This window comes from Nelumbo lutea, chromosome 6, assembly GCF_056320005.1.
Source record: "Nelumbo lutea isolate HS-2025 chromosome 6, American lotus-T2T, whole genome shotgun sequence".
Classification (NCBI taxonomy): domain Eukaryota; kingdom Viridiplantae; phylum Streptophyta; class Magnoliopsida; order Proteales; family Nelumbonaceae; genus Nelumbo; species Nelumbo lutea.
Genome location: NC_142689.1, coordinates 39,651,246 through 39,678,999, shown reverse-complemented (window position 1 = coordinate 39,678,999; position 27,754 = coordinate 39,651,246). Strand labels below are relative to the sequence as shown.

The following is a 27,754-nucleotide window of genomic DNA, read 5'->3' as shown; positions in this document are numbered from 1 at the left end:
TTAGAACCACCATACTATCACCAAACTTACCCTCCTTTCTACGGCCCAAACCAGTGATTTCCCTCCACAGAATAACTAGGTGGATTGAACTAAATCGGATTGTCTGCGACTTGAGAACGGCCGAGAGAGTTTCTTCAAGTTCAAAAAGCACTGAAGCAGTTAGGTGCGAGGAGGTTTTTAAAACTTTTAAGCAGCAAGAAAGCTGAGAGGAGTCACTATCAAAAAAACAAGAAAGCTAAGAGGAGTCTGCTATGGTACCGAAAAGGTAAGGTACCTATTTCTTCTTTCAAAGTGTTTCACGGTTTGGCATCCGACCCACTTTCCAAAATGAGGGGTCCGAAGTCCGAACTGGAACCGAACCGAAGTTCAACCTAACCTCAGAGTAGGAGAGGGTTATCGTATTCGTGTCACGTGTTGAACAACCATGATCGCAGCACTTTGTTACGACCGTCCAATGAAACATGGACAGGTCATCCATGGAAATAAATTTAAAACATCAAGTGGACATCTTTTTTATTTCCATCGCTTACGTTTCCGTCTTTTATTGGTCAGTTTCATGAAAAGCCGTAGCAGATGTGTTCTAGTGGGTGTGAATATGAAACTGCAGATGGAACTGGTTCTGAAAGGGTCAAGTCACACAGAGGAGACGACGGAAGGGAACTCCAATTCATATCCTTCTCATCTTCTTTCTTCTCTCCCAAACCAATTTCTCTTCCGTTGTCTCTGTAGTTGAACTGTTGCAGGTAATTATCTTCTCTCTCTCTCTCTCTCTCTCTCTCAATTTTTTCTTGTTTTCTGAAGAGATAATTGATGCCTAATTGATATAAAACTTTTTTGAAGATAATCAGTTCATTTGCTTCCACCTCTATTGCTTGTGGCTTTTATTCTGAATTGTATCGGTTTTCCATTGTTTTAACGATGAAGGGTAGACAGCTGCCGATTTAGAACCTTGCCTACTGCACTGAAGGCAAACAATAATTAATTAATTAGAAACTTAGATATCATTGCATCAATTTGACCAGATTATTCTCCGTAATCCCCAAAACAAAACAAAATTGAGTGATTGGGCTCAAGCCCAAGTGTCTATGTTTCTACACTGCTTATTGCCAGTATCTACTGCTACCTAAAAAAGAAAAAAAAATTATACTTTCCTTTATGGCTTGACACCACCACTCCATGTTTAGCTCTGAAAAAATATCCACTAAGATCTTATCTTACCTCCTTCACACAGGAACCGTTCTGAAAATTTTGGAAGGCCAAGAACAGTGTAAGGACTTTTTCCTTTTTTCCTCTATTAAATAGAAGTGGTTGATTCTGTGCATTTACTCTTTGTTCCTTAAGTCTCATCGCAGTGTATTTTGTATTTTCAGTTTAATTTTATTAGAATATAGCATCTGCCCACTAACTCACCCATTCCTATCCCTTAATCTCTTCTTTTTCTTCCACTGTTCTACTCATAGAACTCACGTTGAAGATAGGGAAATATGAAATTGTCAATCTATGGGACACCTACACTGTCACCCAGTTCTGCTAAACTTTATTTTGCCACATCCAAGAGAATGTATTCTCATTTTCTTTCATATGAACTATTTGAGCAGTTGCTATTTTTAGTTATTTAGTTGTTCCTGTTAATGCATTTATCTACCTATAGTTCATTAAGCCTAGTATGATAATACCCATGGTTTCACATCTGCAATAGCACAGATGATTGATTATGTAGTTGTATGATTTAGAGACACTTGTAAAATGTTAGTTTTCATTCTTTGCAAATTTTTATTTCAATTAGTTTCAAACAGACCTAGAAGAGATCGCCTTAATGGACTATTGCTTTCTGGGTGGCAGATTTGATATAGTTCTGGAGAGAGCTACTATAGTAGTCCATATAAGATTGTTATATTATTAATTATTTTGCTGAATATTAACAATAATTGTTTTGGTTGTGCTTCTATTATGTCCAAGAAATCGAAAAAGATCAGTTAAGGATGACTGGTTCATATATTGATGGAATTACAGATGTAGAATGTATATTCTTTAGTTAGATGACGAGCTTAATTTTAGGATTCAGGATTTAGTTGGGTTAGTACTTGATTTTTTTTTTTTTTCTAGCAGTAACATGTCAACAACTTTCTTAATAGAAAGAAAGGTGTCAATACGAAAGGAAGAACATCATCTTATGCCCCAAGGAAGAAATAAAATAAAACAAAAGAGAGACAAGATAAAGACAAAAATTGTCCAAAAGATAGTCCCACCCTGCTATTCTTCCCTAACATTACATCAAGCCCCAAAGAGTACAAACAGACCTTCAGCCCTGAGGAGGTGGTTCCCTATACAACTCTTTTCTGGAAGCCCCTTCCCTGGCAAGAGGATCTGCTAAGGAGTTGGCAGCTCTATGAAGATTTTGGGTTTGGGTTAAGTTTAGATTGGCACCAAGTTGTTATCCTAATTTGAAGTTTAATTGTTTAAACCCTTTGTAGTGGCTTAGTAGAGGACCTTGAGGTGCAACCTTCATTTGTCATGCTGTATAATCCCTGGTTGATGCATGCACTGTATTATATAATCCCCTACCCAAGGCAGCCCAGAGAGAATGGTTTCCTCCTCAAGGCTCAGTTTGGAAGGAGTACAAATACAAATATGTAAAGTGCAAAACCTTTTATTTTGTATCATTTTGTATGCATTTTCACTATACACATTCGTATTTGTACTCTTTCCAAACTCAGCGCAAAGGTCAATTTCTGTACACCACAAATGAGCCAATAGCCCCCCTCCCCCCCGATCTTCAATTCAACACTCGTTAATTCTCACATCATACTTGACTAACAGAGAACTAAAAAGAAGATTACCTGTGCCTCTTATTTTGTTCGCTTTTCTCCTTTTACTTTTAAGGGATGGCAAGTGTTAGTGCACTGTTTTGAACCATTTATCTCCTAAGCATTAGCTAGACATAACATATATAGCAAAGTCCCCAACACCATATTATATTGTAGTATTGGTGATGTTTTAACTTTATGTTTCTTTTATATATATATATATATATATAAAACATATGACAAGCAGAAATTGCTTTTCAGCCACTCCTAAGAAACATCACCTTGGGATGGTTTCTAGCATCTAAGCCATCCAACACTTGGATGGCCTTGATTTTTAGGGCTTCCCTAAAATGCGGGTTCTTAGGACCAGCTTAGCATTTTCCTTGTACTCTGACTAGATTCAGCTTTTTTCTGTTGTGTTGCAATTACTTATGCAATGGTCATTTGATTTAATATTAGTTATGTTATTGGTATTACATCTCTTTTTTGGGAAGTCCAGATGTTTCAAGTGATAAAAATTCTCCGGTGGAGTTGTATTAGTTGACTATATAAATGTTGAGTGGGAGGAGGTAGGAATTTCAAGAATGTTAATTGAAGGCTATCTGGTGATGCCATTGTAAGTGGATTAACCTGTTATTTGCAGGTGAGTAGTATCAACTGTAGGCATTAATTAAGGTAAGGAATTATCTTCATCTATTGCTGCATTTAATAGGTGCACTGATCAGAAAGAGGGGGTCAATAAGAGGATGGGATGATATGATAAGAATCCATGAAAGGAGGTTTAGGGTTTTGGTTAATAGGAGAGGAGGAGGATGCAGCACCAATGGGACTTCATGTATCCTTCAGTCCTTACGCCCATGCCCAAATAGCTCTATTAATATATTATATCCATAACTATAGTGAATTAGTAATTAGTGAAAATTGTATGGGGGATATCAACAATCAGAGTCTAAATGGTGATCCCCATAAATTTGAATCTAAAAGTTGGAATGTTCTGCATATAGGAGGATGGCATATTTTCTATGTCATTTCTCATTTGAGGAGAAATTTTGGAAATTAAGAAGGTTTGATGAATGGAGAGGGGTAAAACAGGTAATATGTAATAAGATTAGGGGGCAAAACGTTAGTAGTTCAGTTTTGAGGTCACATGACCTGAAGGATAGATTTTGTGGTGCTATTTGAAGGGACAGGAGCTTCAAGAATGGGGGAAGAGAGATAGGCCAACAATATAGTAGTTTTCCTGTTTTCAAGTCTACAATCTAGGGTAGAAAAGGTAACGAGAAGATTGAGGTTTGAGGAGACAATTGTGAAAGGGGCGATGGACTCAAGCTTGTCTGGGGTGGCCATGGGCATAGTGATAGTTAGGCGACGCCTAGGCAACTAGACGGTTTTCAAACTTTGCCTCGCCCAAACACCATGCAAAGTTTGTATAAGGTGCACGCCTGGGTGACTAGGCAGGCGCTTAACTCCAAGGTGCATGCCTAGGCTAGATGCAAGACACATTAATACATCCCTTAATACATTGATCCTTTTTTTTTTTTCGAAGCAAAGGTAACTTTTTATTGAAGAAGAAAAAAATAGAAGTACATGAAAGGATGTACTGAATCCAAGAGTGGCTTGGCAGGATTACAAAGGCAAACAACTGTCACTAAACAAGAAATCTCTAGAGACCCCTGATTTTGCTAGGATATCAGCAACAGAATTTTGCTCCCTAGGAATCCAGACTAGCTTCACATTCATAGAGACTAAGATATCCCTAGCTTCAGCTAAGAAGTGGGCTAGTCTCCAGGGCCCTCCCTTCTCCTGTAACCAAGCTATAGTATTTGCAGAATCCCCTTTAATGGTTAAAGAGGATAAACCTATCTGTTTGGCAAGGTAAATTCCTGTGAGTGCAGCCATGATCTTTGCCTTTGTGGCATCTGCCCTCCCAATCAGACCACTGTAAGCCCAACAAATATTCCCCCTTCCCCTCATATACACCTCCAGTTCCTGCTTGACCTGTGGATCCTTGGCCGCTACCATCAAAGTTTTAGAGTCATTTCTCCTTCTTCTTCTCCAAGAGACTGTATCATAGTCCCCTCAAATCTTGGAGAGGAGTGTAGGATTTCTGGAAGGTTGCTCTGGAGATCGTTTAGGGAGAGACCTTTGAACACTTCAGAATTGATTACCCAAAGATTGCAGAGATATGTGATATAGGAAGTTAGATCTTCAACATTTCTAGCTTTATTTTCAAAAGTTCTATTGTTCCTTTCTTCCCAAATGCCCCACAAGACTGCATGGATCACTGTGTTCCAGTAAAATCTTCCTCTTTTTCCTAGCTCTCTGCCTTGCCATTGCCACGAGATGTCAACCACCCTCTCCGGGAACACCCAACTATAACCAACTAGGTTAGAAGTGGAGCTAGTCACCCAAAAGACTTTAGACCCACCAGCTTGGTGAATAGCTTGTACAAAATTCTAGCTAAGGTCTTGGCTCTAAGAATCCGGGAAGTCCTCCCCTCCCTTGTAACTTCCAACCAAGGGGCTTTTGTCCAAGATAGGCAAATCACTGATCAAATCTTAATTGCTAATGAATGTATGGCTGAGAGAGAGAGAGAGAGAGAGAGGAAAAGGTTTGTGAAGATTGAAGCAAAGCACATGGAGTTCGTGCAGGCAGGTCACTGGAGGAGATCCTTGAAGATGGAAGGCAAAAATCTCCTGTTCGAAGAGATGAGAATCAAGGGGAAGGTAAGCCTGAAGGTAAGGGAAGCGAAAAAGGGTACAATATTGCTAGAAGGATTAGAAATGATCAAGTGGCTAAGAAAGTTCATAGCTGGAGCTTGTTCAAAAGGTATGCAGATAAACTGGCAGGATTTTAGTACACTAGAAGGGAGAAGATATGGTGTTGAATGTAAGAGGAATAGAAAGGGGTTCTTCATAGCTTTGGCTGAATTTTTTGGTAAGGGACAAAGGCAACTGGTGTGTCTACCAGCAGGAAAACAGAACCAAGGCTGGGGGGAAGTTGACTGGTTGCTCAAAGAGTTCTTAGCTCAAAGAGTAGCAAATGAGAAAAAAGCCTCCATAAGGGAGGAGAAGGCTTATCTAAGTAACAGCAGGGTACAACAAGGGCCAGTTGTCATGGCAAAAACAAAAGGCCATTGCAGAATGGTGGGAGGTCTAGAGAGAGAGGAGTGGGATAGTAACTTTGTGATACAAGCCAAGGAAAAGGTTAATGATTGGAGGAGGGTAGCTGACTTACTGGCAACCAGGTTGAAGTTGAAGAGTGTTTTCATAGTAACCCCCTTCGATAACTGTAAAGCCATCCTAGATCCATTAGAGAATGATTTGGAAATATTAGCTATCAATGTTCAAGCCGAGTTCGGATCATTCACAGTCTTCAAATGGAATCCAACATCCAACTCCAAGGATTTTTTTGTTGAAGATGGTGTGGTGGTGCGTGTAATAGGCTTGCCATACCATCTATGGAAACAAGAAATAGCAGAGTCTATAGCTGTGTTGTGTGGAGGAATCTTGAAAGGTGCTTTCTGGGGCGATCTCTATTCAGTAGCAATCCTATTAAGTGGTGTGAAGCCAGAAGAAATTCCATGAAAGGTAGAGGTACGAACAGAGGGGAGCTTTGTCTCTATGTGGTTAGCTTCTTCCATTGAGGCAGGGTTGTGGAAGGAGGCTCGTTTGGTAGGAGGGGAGGAGGAAGAAGAAGCACTACGTGGACTTGTGAGATTGGATAATTCAAATGGGAAGGGATGTTTCACTAAAAAGGGCCAACAAATTCTGGGAAGCCAAAAAGCTTTGGGGCAGTTGGAAGGTCAAACCTGGAGAAAGCAAGAAGAGGTTATGACAAATGGCAGATCCTTTGTGCAGGTGATGTCAGGGGAAAAAGACAAAAAGCTTCTAGTGTCAAAAGGGAGAAGGCTGAACCAGCAATCTCAGACAGGGAAGGTTGCTGGTTCGACCATTAAAACAGGGGGGCGTGACTCTTTAAGTGGTCACGTGGGACGAAAAGAAGGGCCCAATTGAGTGGATCCCTTTTATGGTGGGTCGGAGAAGGCTTCTCAAGTAAAGGAGTTGGGCTCCTATAGTCTTGAGCCCAAGGCCCATTATAAGACAAATGGGCTGAGGGACACGTTAAGTCAGCACGTGATTGGGAGGAGGGATGAGCTGATAGACGAGATAAAGCGTCTATCTTCTTCAACCCCGAACCCTTCCTCTCGACCGAACAGATTAGGCGAAAAAAGTCTCAAGACTCGCAGTCTCGAGGCTCTCTACAGTGGGTCCCTTCCAACCTGGCGAACCGTCTCTCACCAGATAGGCGCAACCCGAGATTCCTAAAGCCTAGTGATGAGAACAAAACAGGGCTTGAAGATTGGTTGAGTGAACAAAACAGCAATGACGATTCTGATAGAGACGAAACGCTAAGTCTGGGAAGTTTGTCTCCGAAAAGCAACAATGATCTTATTGAAACAGAAAGTTTTTATACAGAATTGTTGTTTTTAGAGGAAGAGACTGAAGAGGCAAGTGGCGGGAAGACTAGGAATGGTGAAGAAATTGGTTCTAAAGCTGTGAAAACTCCTCCTCCCTTCATCGAGGGAGCTGACCCTGAGTCTAATGAATTACAGGATGTTGGTGGAGAGGGACAAGAATCGGCCGTGAGGATGGATGCGGGTATTCTAGTGTCGGAAACATAGAGAAAGGTTTTCCAAGTGGGTAGGTCGTCAACAAGTGATTCTTTCACCATGTCTACTTCACAACCTTGTCCAAAAAGGGGAAAGGCTTTAAAACCATTTGCCGCCTGTTAGCAAGTCATTTCCAGTGATTCTAGTCCTACCCCCGTTCTATCAGGTATGGGTGTCAATTTTGTTTTAGGTACTGACTTGTTTGCTATGCCTGTAACAGATATCCCAGCTTCCCATTCAGGAGTTTCTGATGCAAGAGAGAGGGTGATAGTGGAAGGAGGAGAGAGGGTGTTGGAAGGAAGTAGTAAGGGGGAGGTGGATAGAATTTGGGAGTTGATCTGTACAATGTTGGAGGAACAAAATAAAAAGGAAGGACTCGTAGAAAGATGTTGTAGCCAAAATAAGTGTGAGAAGGGTAAAATTCTTTCTCAAACATTGGCTGGAAAGGATGGAGAAATTGGGAAGTGGGGGAAAAGAGGAACAAATAAGAAAAAAAGATCTGAAGTGGAAAGGCTAATTTCAAACATTGAGGGGGATTTAGAATTCAGTGGTAGAGGGGATAGGAGGAAGGGCCTAAAATGAGGAGAATATGGCCTCTTATTGGGTTCCTTTGCTATTTTGTATCGATGAAAATTATTAGCTGGAATGTAAGAGGGTTAGGGAGTGCAAGGAAGAGAAGGGCGATCAAAGACCTACTCCGAAGGGAAAAACCCGATATTATGCTGTTACAAGAATCCAAATTGATGGAATTAGATGGGAGACGGGTTAGGAGTTTTTGGAGGTCTAGAGGTTTAGGTTGGAGCTCGTCTCCTTCTTGGGGAGCCTCGGTGGGGATTGTAACACTGTGGTGGGAGGATGTGGTGGAAGTAGTGGAAGAATTGATAGGCAGATTCTCAGTTTCCATTAAGTGCAAGAATGTAGAAAATGGGTGTGTATGGGTCTTAACCAATGTTTATGGCCCTAATTCTTATAGAGAGAGGAATGAGATGTGGGAGGAACTATATGCAATCAAGGGGCTATGGGATGGTCCTTGGTGCCTGGGCGGGGATTTTAACGTCATTAGATTCTCTGATGAAACCAATAATCCCCAACAGGTAATCTCAACAAGCATGAGGAAATTTAATGGTTTTATTGAAGATTGTGAATTGAAGGAAATACCTCTGTTGCAAGCCAGTTACACTTGGTCCAACCTTCAAGAAACCCCTTTGTGCTTGAAGTTGGATAGATTCCTTTTAAACCTTGCCTAGGAGAATAGTTTGGAAAACTTGGTTGCTAGGGCATTACCCAAGGTCACCTCCGATCACTGTCCTATCCAAATAGGAACTGAGTCTTTTCCTATAGGATCCAAACCTTTTAGATTCGAAAATATGTGGCTTACCCATCCAGATTTTGTGAAAAAAGTGAAGGAGTGGTGGGGTGAGGAGGAGAGGGGGGTAAGATGGAAGGGGATCAAGTTCCATAAGAAATTAAAAAGGTTGAGAGACAAAATAAAAGAGTGGAATAGAGATCAGTTTGGTAGAATTAAGGAGCAAAAATTGGGCATAATCTCTCGAATAGAGAATTTGGATGTAAAGGAATCTCACAATGGGCTGATTGAGGAGGACAGTGTTAAGGAGACAATTAAAAAAGGAGTTGGAAGAAGTGTTATTGAGGGAAGAAATCAGTTGGAGACAAAAATCTAGACACAAGTGGATTAAGGAAGGCGATGGGAACACTAGATTCTTCCATGATTTGGCAAATGGGAGACGAAGAAAGAATTTTGTGACCAAGCTAAAGATAGGAGAGGAGGTGATTACCAACCAGGATGACATAGCCAGAAAATTTGTGGACCACTTCAAATCGATTTATAGAAGGCCTTTGAGTGAGAGAACAGTCATGGAAAGGGTGGATTGGCCAAGAATTGATGGAGTGGCAAGGTGGCTGGAAAGGGATTTCGAGGAAAAAGAGATTAAGAAAGTTGTCTTTCTAATGGATAGATCCAAGGCTCCGGGTCCAGATGGCTTTACAATAGGTTTTTATCAAGATTGTTGGGAGGTGTTGAAAGAGGATCTAGCTGAAGTCTTTAAGGAATTTGCAGACAATCACACTATAAGCCCTGGAATTAATGCCACCTTTTTGGCCTTGATACCTAAGAAGAATGATGCCAACCACCCAAAAGATTATAGGCCTATTAGTCTGGTGACAAGCATCTATAAAATTCTGGCTAAAGTGCTCTCATTGAGGATCAAAACAGTCCTCCCTACCATCATTAGTGAAACTCAGGGGCTTTCATTCAAGGGCGACAAATAATAGATCAGATCTTAATTGTGAATGAGTGTGTGGAGGAAATGAAAAGGTCTAGTAGGAAAGGATTCATTTGTAAATTGGATCTTGAAAAGGCCTATGATTTGATGGACTGGGAGTTTCTATTAGAGGTTATGCGAAATGGTGGATTTGGGGACAAGTGGTGTAGTTGGACCTTTGGGTGTATCAGTACTTGTCACTACTCTATTCTAGTAAATGTACGGTGAGGGACTTTTGTCCAGCTTGCAGGGGTGTCAGGCAAGGGGATCCACTTTCACCCTTCCTTTTTACTTTAGTAGCTGATGTGATTAGTAGGATCATTACTAAGGCTGACAGCGAAGATGCCATTAGGGGTTGGAGAATAGGGAGACACCAAGTCCCCGTCACCCACCTTTAGTTTGCAGACGACCTAATGATTTTTTGTGAAGGAGGTCTTAGTGAAAAGGTAGCAAACCTAAAGGAGCTAATAAAAGGATTTGAAAGTGTCTCTAATTTGAGAATAAATCTGGAAAAGAGTTGCGTAGCAGGTATAAATTTGGAGGTAGGGGAGGTCGAGGCTATTGCGGAATGTCTCGAGTGTTCCACCTCTGCTTGGCCTATGTCATATTTAGGGCTTCCTTTAGGGGCAAATCCTAGGGAGAGTAGATTTTGGACCCCAGTGTTAGAAAAGTTTGAGAAGAGATTAGTCTCATGGAAGAGGAACTATATCTCTTTAGGAGGAAGAATTACCCTAATAAGAGCTACCTTGGCTAACTTACCTACCTATTATTTGTCTGTCTTTAGGATACCAGTTAGGGAAGCTAGGAAGCTGGAGAAGTTGATGAGAGACTTCTTATGGGAGCCGGGACAAGAGAGAAAGGATCACTTGGTTAATTGGGAAATTGTGTGCAGAAGTAAAGAAGAGGGGGGTTTGGGAATTGGGAGGGTAACTAGAAAGAATCAAGCTCTGTTAGGGAAATGGTTGTGGAGATGGCCTTTGGAAAGAGAGAAATTGTGGCATGAGGTGGTGGGAAGCATTCATGGGAGGTCAGAGAATGGATGGAATGCTGGTGTATCAAGGCAAACTAACCTAGCAGCACCTTGGAAGGCTATTCACAACACCCTTCCTCAAATCCTCAATTTTATCAGGTATGAAGTTTGTTCTGGCAACTCTATCCTTTTTTGGGAGGATATTTCGGTAGGAGACTCACCGTTAAAGGATTTGTTCCCTTCACTTTTTTCTATTTCTTTGTACAAAAAAGAGGTGGTCTCAAAATTTGTCTCACCTTTGGGAACACCCTTAACTTGGGATTTTGGGTTTCATAGAGGACTTAGGGATGCTAAAATTGAGTCTTTTTCTTTTTTTGCTTGGGTCTCTTAATCAGGTTTGTTTGGATCCCTCCAAGCCAGATAAGAGGGTTTGGACTCCTAGACCCAATGGAACCTTCACTTGTGCTTCTTTTTTCAAGTCCATCTCTCAATTTTCTACTCACCAACCCTTTCCATCAAAAGAAATTTGGTATAGGCCAGTTCCCCAAAAAATTATGGCTTTTTGTTTGGAAGTTTTCCATGGGAATGTAAACACTTTAGACAACCTACAAAAGAGAAGACCTTTTCTCTGTATTTCTCCTAATTGGTGTATCCTCTGTAGAGCTCACGGTGAGGATTGTTACCATCTATTAGCATCTTGTCCCTTTTCTGCAGACCTTTGGCTTGGCTACTTTCGTTGTTTGGGGGTAGTTGGAGTCTACCAGCAGAAGTTCACATGCTCCTCAACCATTCTACCTTTTATTGGCCCACAAAAATAGGGAGAATTATGTGGAGATGTGCTCGTGCTACCTTGACTTGGACTCTTTGGGCAGAAAGGAATCTCAAAATTTTTCAAGATAAGGAAAGGAACAGCCAAGAATTGAAAGACTGTGTTAAATAGGGCAATACATTGGCTGAAGACCTTGGAAATCTTTCATCAATTCTCCTTTAATGACATTTGGAGAAATTGGTCAACAGTAGCAAGGTGTTCATCTTTAAAGGCCAAATCAATTACAAGCTGGTCTCCTCCACCCTAAGGCTCAATTAAGTTGAACTTTGATGGAAGCAGCATGGGTAATCCAGGATTATCCGGAGTGGGGGGTGCTTTGAGAAATGAGAAGGGAGAGATTTTGTTGCTCTACTCAGGTCCTTTGGGAATTGGGAATTCCATCAGGGCAGAACTTTTAGTTGTTGTACAAGGGGTCCAATTTGCAAACCAGCTGGGGGTACAATACTTAATAATCGAGGGGTATTCCAAAGTGGTGGTGGGTTGGTTGAAAAATTCTGAAAAGGCTATGTGGCGATACAAGAATGAAATGAAGAAATTTAGTTGGTTGACAAGGAATATGTTGGTCACCGTACAGTGGGTGGGGAGATCAACAAATACCTTGTCAGATGTGTTAGCTAAGCAAGGGATAAATAGGGAAGAATTATTTTGGGCTCAGTTGTGATTCTTGTTTTTCTTTCCTAGTTTACTTGTAAGTTTCAAGGAGGGGCTGCAGCTCGTGCCTCTCATTGGGATGATGTATGAACTCACTCCAATTTGCTTCTGAATCAATAAACTTATTATTATTCATCAAAAAAAAATGCGTTAAGGAAATGAAGAGATTAAAGAAAAAAGGATTAGTTTGCAAGTTGGACTTGGAAAAAGCCTATGGCTTAGTTGATTGGACTTAATCAAGGTTTTAAGGTAATGCGGGTTTGGTGAGAGATGGTGCAAATGGATTTGGGGGTTCTTAAGATCTTGTCACTACTCTATCTTAGTCAATGGCACAGTAGTGGATTTCTTTCCAGCTAAACGTGGGTTAAGACAAGGAGATCCTCTCTCTCCCTTTGTTTTCACACTTATAGCTGATGTTCTAAGCAGAATTATTATAAGGGCTGATCAGCGAGGATTGTTGAGAGGGTGGAGAGTAGGAAGAGATGGTGTGCCTATTACCCATTTACAGTTTGCAGATGACACCATTCTATTTCGTAAAGGAACTGAGTTGGAATGGGTAAGGAACATGAAGCTTTCAGTGCAGCTCTTTGAAAGGATGTCAAACTTAGGATCAATTTTGAGAAAAGTTGCGTAGTGGGAGTCAATACGAGGAAATGAGAATTGGCAGAATGTGCAAAAATTATAGGTTGTAGTGTTGGATCATGGTCTTTGACCTATCTAGGTTTTCTCCTTGGAGCTAACCCAAAAGAAGTTGGTTTATGGAATCCAGTCTTAGAAAAGTTCTCCAAAAAGTTATCTGGCTGGAAGAAAGGGTATTTGTCGTTAGGGGGCAGGATTACAACTTACCTGTCTACTATTTGTCAATTTTCAAGGCTCCAGTCAGTGTTTGCAAAAGCTTAGAGAAGATGATGAAGGATGTTTTGTGGGAGCCAGGGGAGGAAAAGAAAGATCATAGGATAAGTTGGGAGGTTGTGTGTAGGAACAAAAAAGGAGGGTTGGGTTTAGGCAATATACAGAAAGGGAACTTAGCATTACATGGGGAGTGGTTATGGAGATTGCCTCGAAATGGGGACAAATTGTGGACTAAGGTGATAGTGAGCATTCATGGGCTCTTGGACAATGGATGGGATGCTGGTCTACTGCCTAGGGCAACCCGAAAGACACCTTGGAAGGCTATCAGTGCAATTTTACCTACATTTATCCCATACATCAGATACATCTTTGTAATGGTAAAGGTATAAAATTTTAGGAACATATATGGATAGGAACCTCCCCCTTGAAGGATCAATTTCCTTCACTGTATGGCCTCTCAAGCCTTAAAAATGAGCCAATTTCCAAATTCTGTGTTCAATCTTCTTCAAATAATGGGGTTAATTGGGATTTGGTCTTCCAAAGGGGTATCAGAGATTCAAAATCTCAGAGCGTAATTAACCTATTACAGCTGTTGGAGTGAGTTTTTCTTGAGCCATCTGTACCTGATAGCCAAATCTGGGACTGTACTACCTCTGGCTCCTTTTCTTGTGTTTCTTTCCTCAAAACTTATCACAGCCCTCCCCTAGTATCCTGCCTTCTTTTCCTGTGAAAGAGGTACGGCACAGACCTGTCCCGCCAAGGATTGCGGCTTTTTGTTGGGAAGTTGTACATGGAAAGATTAACACACTTAATCTTCTTCAAAGAAAGCGGCCCAATTTGTGTTTATCCCCTCACTGATGTGTCTTATGTAAGGCTGATGGTGAGAGTTTATATCACTTATTTGTTTCTTGTCCTTTTACTACTTAGGTTTGGGACTTGTGCTTCCCTTTGTTTGGGTTCAGGTGGATCCCTCCTGTGAGTGTACAGAGCATGTTTGATGCAACTGTGTTTTCATGGCCAAAAAAGAAAGGGAGAACTATGAGGTGTATAAGAGCTGCTACCTTGTGAACGATTTGGGAAGAGCAGAACTCAAGAATCTTCTTGGATAAAGCAAGAAGTAAAGAAGAAGTTTTTTGAAGCAATCGAAATTAAAGTGGTGCACTGGCCGAAGTCCCTGAAAGATTTCTCTAGTGTTTCAGCAACTGATATATTGATGAACTGGAGGGCAGTGGCAGATTCTTCTACTGTTAAGGCTGTCACAATTCATCATTGGATCCCACTAGACAGGGGCTTTATTAAATTAAATTTTGATGGTAGTAGCATAGAGAATCTGATGGAACCCAGGTAGGTAATCCGCCATCAGGTCACCAAGCCCATGCTGATCAGGAAAGCCTGGCCCATACGGGTCATGAGGCCAATGCAGCAGCAAGAGCAGCACATGCAAAGCATTGCAAGCCTCCCCTACGATTTGTTTACAACCGCAGGCCACGTCTTAACCACCCACGTGCATAGTGCGTGGTCATGATGAGCTGATTAGGGGGAAAGCCTATATAAGGCCTACGGGTAGAACTGAATCAGCAGAAAAAGCATAATCAACTTAGTCTCTATCTCTCTCGTAACTCTATTTTTGGAGAAGGAGCTCCCTCGAAGAAGCTTCGTCACTTAGAGTCTATCAATTGGTATCAGAGCCCTTAATCCGCCATGCCCACAACTCGCAACCAGTCACAAGAAGACAGGATCGACCAGATGGAGGGTGAACTGAGAAGTATTAAAGATGCCCTCTCTGCAGTGATATCTTAGCTCAAGCGAATGTCATCCCAGCGCAGCAAGGAGGCAGACCAAGAGGGATAGAGCAGTGTTGCTCTTCAACTGAGAGGCACCTTCAACCTCCGCAGCCCCAAACTGGTATTTCCCACGTATTCAGGTGATGATCCTTCCCCTTGGATCTATCGCGCAAAACGGTATTTTGATTTTCATGAAATACCAACCGGTCAGAGAGTGCAGATTGGCTCCATCCATCTTGATGGAGAAATTAGTCTCTGGTACCAATGGTATCGAAGTTCACACCCACAGTTGTCTTGGCTAGACTTTGTTGAGGCCTTGCAAATACAGTTTGGTCCTTCTAGCTTTGAAAATTTTGACGAAGCTTTATCCAAAATAAAACAAACTGGCTCCGTTCGAGAATATCAAGTTGAATTCGAATGGCCAGCCATGAGAGTGCATGGATGGCTGAAACATGCTCTCACCGGCTGCTTTATTGGTGGCTTGAGGGAAGACATTAGACTGGAAGTGAAAGCCCTGCAACCCCCTACTATGCTGGCCGCGGTGAGCCTAGCTCGACTGCATGAAGACAAATTAACCCGGGCTCAGAGGAATCAATGGCTGGGAATTCTTGGACCGGCTCCCAAACCCTTGACATCCAAAACCGAACTAACCCCGGCTCGACCACACCCCCCACCAGCCCCCACTGTGAGAAAATTCACCTGGGCCGAGATGCAGGCCCGTCGGGAAAAAGGCTTGTGCTATAACTATGAAGAGAAATTTTCTCTGGGCCATAAGTGCAAGGCCCAGCAGATGTTCCTTCTTCAAATTATTGACAGCCCGGATGAGAATGAGGATGTGGATACCGGACCCATGGTCCCTGACAAGGTGGAAGATCCCGTCGAAGAAAACCCAGAGATCTCACTCCACTCCACTCCACTGAGACTATGAGAGTGCATGGTGTTCTTAAGGGTAGAAAAGTGTGCATCTTAATTAATAGTGGGAGTTCCCTTAACTTTATCACTTTGGACCTAGCTCGAGAAATGGGACTAGAGGTGCTGGCGGTTGCTCCCTTTGCTGTTAAGGCAGCTAATGGACAGCAGATACCTTGTGATGGGCTGTGCAAGGCCATGGGCCTTAGAATTCAGGGCCATGGGTTCAACGTGGACCTGTATCCCCTGGATTTTAGTGAGGCTGACTTAGTCTTGGGGATCCAATGGCTTAAACTCTTCGGGCCAACAGTGTGTGATTGGACCCTCCTGACTATGGATTTCTAGATGAATGGGAAGCAATGCCATTTAAAGGGGATTGGACCAACCGAACCAGCAGCTAGTTCAGCCCAGCATGTTATCAATCACAGCCTTCACTCCAACGCAGCGACAACGTAACCCACAGGGTGACAGAAGACCCCACTTTACAACAGCTCTTAGCAAAGTACCAAGATGTCTTTGGAGAATCAAACGGCCTACCCCCTATACGTATTCAGGATCACCACATTCCTATTCAGCCGGGGGCCCAACCCACCAATGTCAGGCCTTATAGATACCCACATGTTCAGCGGGCTGAAATTGACAAAATAGTCACAGAATTGTTGTCCAAGCAACTAATACAACCGAGCCACAGTCCCTATTCTTCTCCAGTCCTCGTCAAGAAGGATGGAATGTGGTGTTTTTGTGATTATCAGGTTCTCAATAGCATCACTGTGAAGGATAGATTTCCAATTCCGTTAATAGATGAGCTATTTGATGAGTTGAAGCATGCTGTTTATTTTTCCAAACTGGACTTACGATCCGGGTCCATCCAGAAGACATCCACAAAACGGCCTTCAGGACCCATGATGGCCATTATGAATTTCTGGTCGTGCCCTTTGGGTTGACTAATGCGCCCTCCAGTTTTCAAAGCCTCATGAATGATATCTTCCGGCCCCACCTCAGGCACTTTATCTTGGTGTTCTTCGATGATATCTTGGTCTATATATAGTAGTGATTGGGCTTCTCATTTAGAACATTTGGAGTTAACCCTTGGGATTCTCCAGCAACATCAGTTATTCGCCAAGCCTTCCAAGTGCACTTTCGGCCAAACACAGTTTCAGTATTTGGGGCACTTAATTTTGCATGGGACTGTAATGACTGATCCTGAGAAAATTGTGGCAATTTGGGCTCGAACCAAAACCATTAAGAGTTTGTGGGGTTTTTTGGGTCTCACAGGTTACTTAATAAAAGGTTATGCATCCCTAGCCGCCCCTCTTACAGCTGTGCTGAAGAAAGAAGCCTTTACTTGGACAGAATAAGCGGAGGTGGCATTTGAATCCCTCAAGAAGGTGGTTACAACACCACCTACCCTGGCCTTACCCGATTTTTCCAAGCCATTTGTGGTGGAGTGTGATGTGTTGGGCAGAGGAATTGGTGCAGTCCTGATGCAAGAGGGACACCCTATTGCTCATTTCAGTAAGTTCGTATTCAGCCCAGGCCCAATTAAAGTCTACTTATGACAAAGAGTTGATGGCCTTGGTGCTCTCTGTGCACAAATGGAGAGCTTATTTGTTAGGGCGAAAATTCACAGTAAGGACTGATCAGAGGAGTCTCAAAGGATTCTTAACCTTGAACAACAGAAGTGGGCCAGCAAGTTAATGGTCTTTGATTTCACCATTGAATACAAACCTGGTCCATCCAATACAGCTGTTGATGCTCTATCCAGAAGAGAAGAAATGAATTCTTTGACAGTTTACAGACCTCCCCACCCCTTGCTTGATCGCATCAAGGAAGAAGCTCAACAAGATGATGAATTAAAACTGATTCGGGAGCAGTTGGTATCAGGGGCAAGCCGAGTGGCAGGGTACTCCCTAATGGGTTCAGACTTGTTCTACAAAGGGCAACTAGTGATAGCACCCAAATCGGCTTTTCACACAGATCTTTTGAAGTTGTTCCATGAGTCAGTAGAGGGAGGTCATTCTGGGATGATCAGAACTTATAAGTGCATAGCAGCACACTTCTATTGGTGGGGAATGAAGAAGGCGGTGCAGGATTTTGTTGCGAGTTGCTTTGTATGCCAGACTCAGAAATACCAGGCCCAAACCCCAACCGGGTTGCTACAGCCCCTACCCATTCCAGATCAGGTGTGGGATGAGGTAACTATGGATTTTATCACGGGGTTGCATAAGTTTGGAGGGAAATCTGTTATACTGGTTGTTGAGGATAGATTGAGCAAGTATGTGCACTTTGCTGCGCTTTCCCACCCCTACACGGCATCTCAAGTAGCTCAGGTCTACATTCATGAAGTGGCTAAGCTCCATGGTACACCAACAACTATCATCACGGATCGGGACCCAACCTTTGTGAGCCGATTCTGGGAAGAATACTTTCGGGCACAGGGTACTCACACTTACCATTCCACCAGCTACCAACCGCAGACTGACTGGCAATCGGAAGTGGTTAACCGCTGTCTAGAGACCTACCTCAGGTGTTTCGCGGGAGAAAAGCCTACCCAGTGGCTAAAATGGCTCCCGTGGGCTGAATTTTGGTATAATACCACTTATCATGTTTCTACTGGGACCACCCCATTCAAGATTTTGTATGGAAGAGACCCACCCTCCATATTACCCTATGAGAAGGGCACTTCATCAGTTGCAGAGGTTGAACAGCAACTCGAAGCCAGAGACGAAGCACTTCAATCATTCAAGAACAACTTACTCAAAGCCTAGAATTACATGAAGATGCAGTATGATAAGAAACATCGCAATGTGGAGCACCAGGTGGGGGACTTAGTCTACCTGAAACTACAACCTTACAGGCAGTCATCTCTGGCAAAACAAGCATGGCAGAAGTTTTCACCCCGTTTCTTTGGTCCCTTCCGCAACTCAGGGAGAGTGGGAGCAGTGGCTTACAAATTAGACTTGCCGAGTACTGCTCGGCTCCACCCAGTATTTCATGTCTCGCTCCTCAAGCCATGTCGAACAGATGCAGCCTTGGTGAAGCCACTATTACCTGAATTTACTAGTGAAGGGCAGCTGATTGTTGAGCCCAATGTCATCTCAGATATCCACTGGATAAAGATTGGTCGCAAAGTGGTGAAGCAAGCCCTTGTTCAGTGGACGAACTTGCCCACAGAAGATGCCACTTGGGAAGACTTCAGTAGGTTGCAAGAGAAGTTTCCCCATCTTGACCTTGAGGCCAAGGTCATTCTTAAGGGCGGGGGAGATGATGGAACCCAGGTAGGTAATCCGCCATCGGGTCACCAGGCCCATATGGGTTGTGAGGCCCATGCAGCAGCAGGAGCGGCACATGCAAAGTATTGCAAGCCTCCCTGCGATTTGTTTACAACCGCAGGCCACGTCTTAACCACCCACATGCATAGCGTGTGGTCATGATGAGCTGATTAGGGGGAAAGCCTATATAAGGCATATGGATAGAACTGAATGAGAAGAAAAAGCATAACCAACTAACCAACTTAGTCTCCTCTCTGTTTCCAGAGGATGGAGCTCCCTCGAAGAAGCTTCGTCACTTAGAGTCTATCAGAATCCAGGTCCCTCCAGCATTGGAGGTGTATTTAGAGATGAAAGGAGCAGAATTATTGCACTATATTCTGGGCTGGTAGGGGAAGGAGAGTCGTTGAGGGCAGAAGTCATGGCTGTTAATGGAAGGCATATAAAAGGCGAAAACTCTGCACATCAACAGACTAAGTGAGGAAGGAGATTCAAAACTGGTGATCAACTGGCTACAGGATGAGGGAATGAAAATGTGGATGTACAATAATGAAAGGAAGAAATTCAGATGGTTAACTAGAGACATGGAAGTAAGGACAGGGTGGATCAAGCGGAGCGCAAATGCCATAGCTGATTCATTAGCTAGGCAAGGGGTGGAGAGAGATTCATTGTTTTGGGCACAATTGTAAGGGATTTGGGGTTTCGTGGGGAGAGATAAGAGTTTTTATTTCTCATGAACTTAAACTGTTTTTAACAGTCTGTACTTACCACTTTCTTCTCAGATTAATAAAATTGATGTTATTGATCTAAAAAAAATTAAAAAATAAATAACTTAAAGGATTTCGGGCTAATAAGTTTGCTGAACAGTTTCTACAAAATCCTAGCTAAGGTTCTAGTGGAAAGACTTAAAAAGGTGCTAGTGTGGTGTTTGAAAATCAATGCGCTTTTGTTCCTAGGAGGCAGCTATTAGATAGCGTTTTGGTGGCCAATGAATTGATTATTTAAGGAAGAGAGAAGGGAGACTGGGTCTCATTTGTAAATTGGACTTGGAAAAAGCCTATGATCATGTGAAATGGAGGTGTTTGATTTCACTCTGGAAAAAAAAAATGAATTTTGGGCAAAAGTGGAGAAATTGGATGAAGTTTGCATCACTTCACCTAAATTTTCTGTCCTGATTAATGGGGAATCTGCGGGCTTCTTTAAATTTTCTAGGGGTCGTCATTAGGGGGATCCCCTCTCTTTCCTCCTGTTTATTTGCCTAATGGTGATCTGACCCAATTCATTCTCCAGGTGGGAGAGGTGGGCTTGTGGGAAGGTTTTGAAGTTGGGCCAGGAGGAGGAAAATCCCTGCTTCTAAGATTTGGAACCCTGTTTCCCCCTCAAAAGTCAATGCCTTAGTTTGGGCTGTTGCTATTAGCAGGTGCCTCACTAAGATGGATGGATCTTGAGAGGAGTGTGCAGGGGGTGGACCTTTTCTGTGGGCTTTGTGGACATGGGCAGGAAGGATCAAATCATCTCTTCTCGCTCTGTTCTTTGTCCTCTCAGCTTTGGTGGCATTATCTATCTGCAGTGGGTGTTTCCTGGGTTATGCCCATATCTCTCTTGGACCTTCTGTGGGGTCGGAATCTTCCTAGGCTCTCAAAGTTAGCCCTCTATGTCTGGTTGCATATTCCAGCTGTTATAATCAACACTATTTGGACTGAAAGAAATAGAAGGATTTTTCTAAAACAAAGGGCGTGGAGCAGTTAGTGTCTTTCTTCTTTCGCAAGTTGGTGTCCTTGGTTGCTGCAGCTAAAGGTTTTCGGCCGAGCCTCCTGGGGACCCACCTGAGAGATAGAAGTCTGGAATTTGTAATTCCGTAGCTTTGTGATCTAATGCTCGGCTGGGAGCTTGTCTCTTGTGGACTTGTTGTATCTTATTATGTAAGAATTCGAACAAAATTACATTACTTTTTTCAAAAAAAAATGCAATGAGAAGTTGAGCGCAATGAGGAATGCAATGGAGTCAAGGATAATGTGATGAGAGACTAAGTGTGATAGTGCAATGCGATGGAAACCTGCAAATAGAAGCTGCGAAATAAAGTTGCAATGCGGAGCTTGTGCAATTGCAATATGAGAATGCAAAGCTGTGATAAATAATTTGTGAAAAGATGGGTTTCACTTGTGCTTAGGTGTTGTCTCATCTATTGCACAGAACTGTCTCTTTGGCCAGTTCTGTAAGAGTAACTGTTTGATGTCATGGTGTTCTCTTAGCATTATATCATTGTAATCTTTTTTAATGTTTTTCATCTTTAACAAAATCTTATCGTATTTTATTTATTCTTTAAAAAATGATATAGCCCAGAAGTAGACCTTATTTTTCCATTATAGTGTTTCAGTCCTGAAGCATGATTGGATGGCCTAGATGCCAAGGACTGCCTAATAATAATGGTCCTTGGAGCTGGCTTAGCATGAAATGGGCTTCTGATTAAGTTCAGGTTTTCTTGTTCTGGTACAAGTATTTGTGCAGTCTTTATGTTCTCTATTATTTCACCTCTGCAATCCTTACTTTGTCTAGCATGACTTAAAACTGTCATGATTAATTCCACTATTAAACCTCATTTTAGGTTTATATTCCTTCCTGACACTGAACAATAAGCATTTTTCAAGGTATTCTTGACACTATCTGACTTTGTTTGCACTATTATACAGGTAGTTGAGCAGCATTTGTGCCTAAATGGCAGCCTTCCGAGCTTTCTGGAACAGTCCCGTCGGTCCTAAAACAACTCACTTTTGGGGTCCTGTTGCCAATTGGGGCTTCGTTGTTGCGGTATGCTTGAATAATTTGCCTAGGTTTTAACTTAAAATGTTTTTCCCCATTAACTAAAAACGACATTGATATTATATTTTATGAACAAAATTAATTGAAAATTACTAATATAAAACTTCAACCTATGAAAATTTAGTAAAAACACAACGTTTAAACCAACTTTACTAATAGATGCAATATAAATTTTACTATATTTGAGCATATATTTAAATTGAATCAAATGGATTATATCAGATTGGACAGGGGTGGACCCATATTCGATCCAATTATAAACAGTTTGTATTCAGATCACCCTTAATGGGATCGAATTCAAATTCATATTTGGATAACTGGATACCCATTTGCAGCCCTAATCAAAAAGGATAGCCCATCTGGTTTTATATCAGAGAGAGAGAAGGGGTTTTGTCCAGTTTATTGCCACTGCAACTGCATGATCATGGCAATTAAGGAGAGGAAAGTGTTTGAGAGAACACAAAACCCTGCCTACAGGGAACAACAATGGGGCTTTGGAGAATTCCATGTTAATACATACAGTTAGGGGTTGAGTCTACCATGTATAGAATATATATATATATATATATATATATATACACACACAAATAGTTTGTTTTATATACTCAGCTTATGCAGATAGCAACTAATGTAATCAGGTTCATCCCCAATTAACCAACTTTGTACTTCTCTGATTGGCATTCGGCTGATTGTGATGTTATGAATGATATTTTTGCATAATGAATCATTTGACTCGTTCATGATTGTAGTTTGTTTTTCCTCTCTAGGGATTGGTGGACATGCAGAAGCCTCCTGAAATGATATCGGGGAATATGACTGCAGGTTAAAAATGTGGATTTGAAAAATATGAACTTCCATTTGGCTTTCTTATGCTAGTATACCATAACTTACATTTAATTTGGTGTTGCAGCAATGTGTGTTTATTCAGGGTTATTCATGAGGTTTGCATGGATGGTGCAGCCACGCAATTATCTGCTTCTAGCATGCCATGCATCAAATGAGACAGTGCAGCTCTATCAACTTTCACGTTGGGCAAAGGCTCATGGGTAAGGAAAAGACTTGAAAAAATAAGTAATTTACTTCAATTATGAAATTATGTGCTTTCTAACCTGCTTTTATTCACTGTGCATACAATTTTATAAAATGTTATTCAAAAAAAGATAATAGTGCAGACAGCAAATAAACATATCCTTTACTTGGCATTTCAAACAAAGTGTTAATTATCTCTACATATACAAATGGTGACTAATTTGGATCATCAAATTGAAGGAAGATTTGTTGGGTGGACCCTAACTCAAAGTTCCACTGCTGTGACTGTCCTTTCAATGAACATTTGATTTAATGTTGCCTGTATTTTGTTGGCTTCTGGAAGCAAAATTATTCCAAACATTCTTTCTTTACCTACATGCATGAGAAATACACGGAATGACATAATCAATTGGAACAGTAGATCTTAGTTTCTTGTGCTTTCTTATCACAGGTACTTGGAGCAGAAGAAAGAGAAAGCTGAAGAACAATGACTTGTAGATGACGCTTTCTTCTCAAGGTGGTGCTTCTAGTTCTAATTTTTGGAAGACAGTTTGCTTATGTTCTTCAATTTGAACATTTGAGCCATTATTGTGTTCGAATTGAAACCCTGCATCTTGTTTTCCCTTCTTCAGTTAGTGAATAAATGAAAAAGAAAAAGGATTTAAAAAGTGAAACCATATCTTATTTGTCACTGCCAATGTCATTTAGGCCCTGTTTGTTTTTGGGATTCTGAAAGGAGGTGGGGAGGGGGGGGTTCCATACTTCCATTGACCAACTTACCCATGTTTTTATTTCAGAAACATGTGGGACCCATGGCAAATTGATTTTCCCAGGTATCAAACTTGGTAAGTTGAGTTTCCCAATTAAATGGTCAAAAATGCCCCACAAGATACATTTACCGAGGTAAATTGAACAAAAAAGAACATGGGTAAACTTACCGGAGTAAGTGTTTCCTGGGAAAGTAGGTTCCTGAAAAACGAACAGGTCCTTAGTGAATCTTGTTTTATTAAGAACAATGATTTACAAAGCTGCTTCTTGCCTAATGTAGCTCAATCATTGGAAAAAAAAATTATTCTAACATTATTTTGGGTTGTGATAAACTGATAATGTGATTTTATTCATATACAGATGGTGGGTCATAAGAGAGGTTTCGTAGGATGTATATTAGAATTCTTGAGCAAGGCGTGTGCTTGTGGAGTAGGTGTATACTCCCTATTTTGGAAAGCAGACTTTTGGCTGCAATCAAATTTCCACCTTTCAGGATATGGTCAATCCGTCCATGCGATTGTCTTACATAATTATTGAAGGTTTTTTCTTGGACTAATTGTTCAATTTTCCCTGCATCGAACTGCCTGTTAGGGTGCAATGCCAATTTAAACCTTCTCTGTTAATAAATTGAATACTCTCTGATTGTGTTGTATCATGTATGGTTATACACACTAGCTTTATACCTAACAAATGCAAAAAGTAAGAGTTCATTCGGTCAAGTCCGTTTAGTTCAGTTGGAATTTTGGAACCTAATCGGCATTTCAAATTGACCATTTTCAGAAGCTGAACCAAACTGCACTTGAATCGATTTGGTTTGGTTTCAAATAAAACTAGTGAATGACCCCGTACTAAGTACGGGGAAGTTAATTATATATATATATAGAATAAATATTAATGCTTTTTATTTCTATTTTTATTACTATTTATAAATTGCCACTCTTTAAGGCATTCATATGGGTCCACATAAATTGACCTTTATATGTCAAACCCGTAAAATTATATGGATCATTAAATTCAACTTGAACTGCTTATTACTTTAATTTAATCATTATTATTATTATTAATTTATTTTAGTATTTAATTTAAATTTTTTGTTATATAGTAATAATATTAACTAAATTTGTAATTATTTAAATATTTACTTAAAACCGACTATAATTATTATATAATAGATTTGTTAATTCATATTTTGCATTTAAGAATAAACATTAATGATTTGGCTTAACGATTTTAATGACTTAATAAATATTGATTCTTATTTAAGGTTTAATTACTGTATTCGGTAATTATTATGGGGCATGCTTTGAATAAACATTAATGATAATTGATGATTGTTATTTCGTTTTTTATTATTTACCTAATTAAGAACTTGATAATTATTATTATTATTATTAATTATTCTATAAATAATTGATTGTTATTATTATTTATTTAATTCAGTAATTTTTAGCAAATAATTATTTGATTTAATTTGAATTATTTCATTTTTTAATTATTTATAATAGACATTTAGGGTAGTCTATTTATTTGATTTAAAAGACTTATCATGTTTTATCTAGACAATGACCCCATACTAAGTAAGGGGCAACTAAAGTATCATTTAATTTGAAATTTACTATTTAATAATAAAAAATCAATGTCCTATTGAGCAACCCAGCCCCAAAAAAGTATCAATAACTTGGAAATCATTAATCTATTTATAAAATAATAAAATTAGATGGATGTTTACAACAATATCACCAATACTGCTTAATATTTGGAGACATATAAACGGATAAAAAGCATTTAAATGATATTCATTCAAAGAGGCAAAGAATGAAGAAAATCATTCAAAGAACTGCTAAGTAAAACAATCCATGCCAAACAACATTTGCAGATAAATCCATCCTCTGAAGTAAGAGATGAAAAATATATGACTACAATCAAATCATCATGTATGGCTACAATCAACTAATAATTTGATCAGGATTCCAAAGGCCATCCAATAGAGGAAACATAAAATAAAGGAGAATAATGAGACCATCGTAAGTATGGAAGTCAACTCCGATCATGATTACGGATTTTAAGTCTAAACTCCCCATAGTGCACGTAGACTAGCAAGAATTTATCTTTAGGGAAAAAGTAGAGAAACATGCACATAACATAATGGTATGTTTGACTTATGGGAATTGGGAGATAGAAATAGGAAATGTAGGTTGAAATTATAATTTTGGGCATGTTGATGTGTCAAATTCAAGTCAATTAGAATACTCATAGATTTTTAATTCATTCATTTAGTAGCAATTTGAACATTTTTTTTTTATTTCATGTCTTTATTGAGTTAATATAGATTAATAATATATTAATAATTGTGAAATCAATAATAATAATAAGTATATTATTATTACTACTATTTACTAATAATACATTCTTATTATGTGTGTATTGATTTTGAAATCAGTAATATTAAATTATTATTATTATTATTATTATTATTATTATTATTATTATTATTATTATTATTATTATGAAATAATTAATCTGTTATAATTATGATTTTTAGTTAATTCCTAAAATAATAATTGATTTTATATTTATTTTAGTTTAACAATAATGGATAATTGAAAGTTTATAATTTAACTTTAACCAAATGATAACAATAATGTAAATAAGTAGCACTAATTATATATTTATAAAATAATCAATATAAACTAATATAAATACAAAATGATTTTATCATGATTAATAATTAACATTATTAAAATACTTATTAATTATCATTAATTAATTAACATTAAGAAGTAATAATTTTCATTGTTATAATTAAAGAATTAATTATCAGTAAGTAATTATATATATATATATATATTAGATTGAGCCCCTTTTTATAGGTTTTGAGCACCCAAGCCCAGCACATAAACCTACATTCATTTTCTCTTGAATTATAAGCCCAAAACAAATAATTAAATATACAATCCAACCCCAAAAGGAAATATGAGAAAAGGAAGGGTCAAAGGGGAATTGAAATTTGGTTGGGGTATTTAGGACTAAATGCTTTTACCGTTGTACCCTTACTTTAAGAAAGGACAAACATAAAAGGAGTTATATTAACATTAACATTTATAAACTATAATTACTATATTTTATATATTAATATTTATAATTTGGTTTCGATTCGATTTGGTAAAACATTTGCCAAATCGAACTGAGATTGAAAATGAATTTTTAAAAAATTCAAATCAAACCGAACAAAAAAACTAAATGAGCTGAACCAAATTAGTTTATTTGGTTTGATTTGGTGGCCAAATTTGATTATTTGAATACGCCTATGCAAAAATCCATGAAACAAGTCTTCGAGCACCAAAGTCGTGTACTATGGAATGTGGAAATAGGTAAAAGATGAGATTGTATTGTTTTGACCTATTTTGTTTCAACCAATGTTTTAAAAACTGGCCTGACTCAGAACCGTTTTGGCCACCAGTTTTCGAGTCAGTGATTCAACCATTCAGTCTGAATGGATGGTTCATTACAATTTCAAAAAATAAAAATAAAAATAAAAAATGGTCAAAACTGTTGTCCAGGTTGAATTGATCAATGGATTGACCACTCGGGTCAGTGATCACTGATCAAGTCAACAGTTTTAGGCAAAGGAACTAACTGTTCAGGGTGAAATGGAATTGGTTACCTCAACAGATTCTGGAATAAATTGTCAAAGGATTGTTCAAAAATCATGGTTTTCAATAATATGGATGGAAACTTTTTTTTCTTTGAAGATGGGTCTTGTAATAAATGATAATTAATATTTAGCCCTCAAATCACATGGTAGGCAGCAAGCTTCAACCCAACGGCTCCAATTGATCATGCACCAACTGAGGGTGGCACAAAGGGTAGATTCTCTGATTGATTGTAGCAGAAACCTGATATCAAATCCCCGTTGCCACAGCTCCATCATAGTTCTTGAAGAGTTGAAGGCAACACTAAGGGCTGTCAATTGGACTGGATTTGGTCCAATTTGGTCCAATCCAATATTGGTTCATTTATATATGGATTGAATCAAATCCAGTCCTAATCCATACAAACCAATTTCAATGTAGTCTAAGTAAAATGCAAATGGATCGATTTGGGTCCAATCC

General features: G+C 39.8%; 1 protein-coding gene across 2 annotated transcripts; it reads left to right on the top strand.

Annotated features, from left to right (window-relative positions):
• The first annotated feature begins 519 nt into the window (after positions 1 to 519).
• LOC148848670 (mitochondrial pyruvate carrier 1-like) lies at positions 520 to 24,361 on the top strand. Of its 2 annotated transcripts, XM_088949287.1 has the most exons (7): positions 520 to 743; positions 1,232 to 1,267; positions 21,716 to 21,833; positions 22,613 to 22,667; positions 22,756 to 22,891; positions 23,326 to 23,391; positions 24,003 to 24,361. In XM_088949287.1, the coding sequence occupies exons 3-6, from the start codon at positions 21,741 to 21,743 to the stop codon at positions 23,363 to 23,365; spliced, it is 324 nt and encodes a 107-aa protein (XP_088805413.1). In that variant the 5' UTR covers positions 520 to 743; positions 1,232 to 1,267; positions 21,716 to 21,740; the 3' UTR covers positions 23,366 to 23,391; positions 24,003 to 24,361. The 2 variants fall into 2 exon arrangements, with proteins under 2 accessions (XP_088805413.1, XP_088805414.1); XM_088949288.1 differs by lacking the exon at positions 1,232 to 1,267 and having other exon boundaries at positions 596 to 743.
• The last annotated feature ends 3,393 nt before the right edge of the window (positions 24,362 to 27,754 follow it).

Coding starts and splice junctions, on each gene's coding strand:
- LOC148848670 (XM_088949287.1), top strand. CDS start 21,741: ATGGCAGCCTTCCGAGCTTTCTGGAACAGTCCCGTCGGTCCTAAAACA. Junction 21,834..22,612: donor ATTGGGGCTTCGTTGTTGCG/GTATGCTTGAAT, acceptor TTTCCTCTCTAG/GGATTGGTGGACATGCAGAA. Junction 22,668..22,755: donor ATCGGGGAATATGACTGCAG/GTTAAAAATGTG, acceptor TTGGTGTTGCAG/CAATGTGTGTTTATTCAGGG.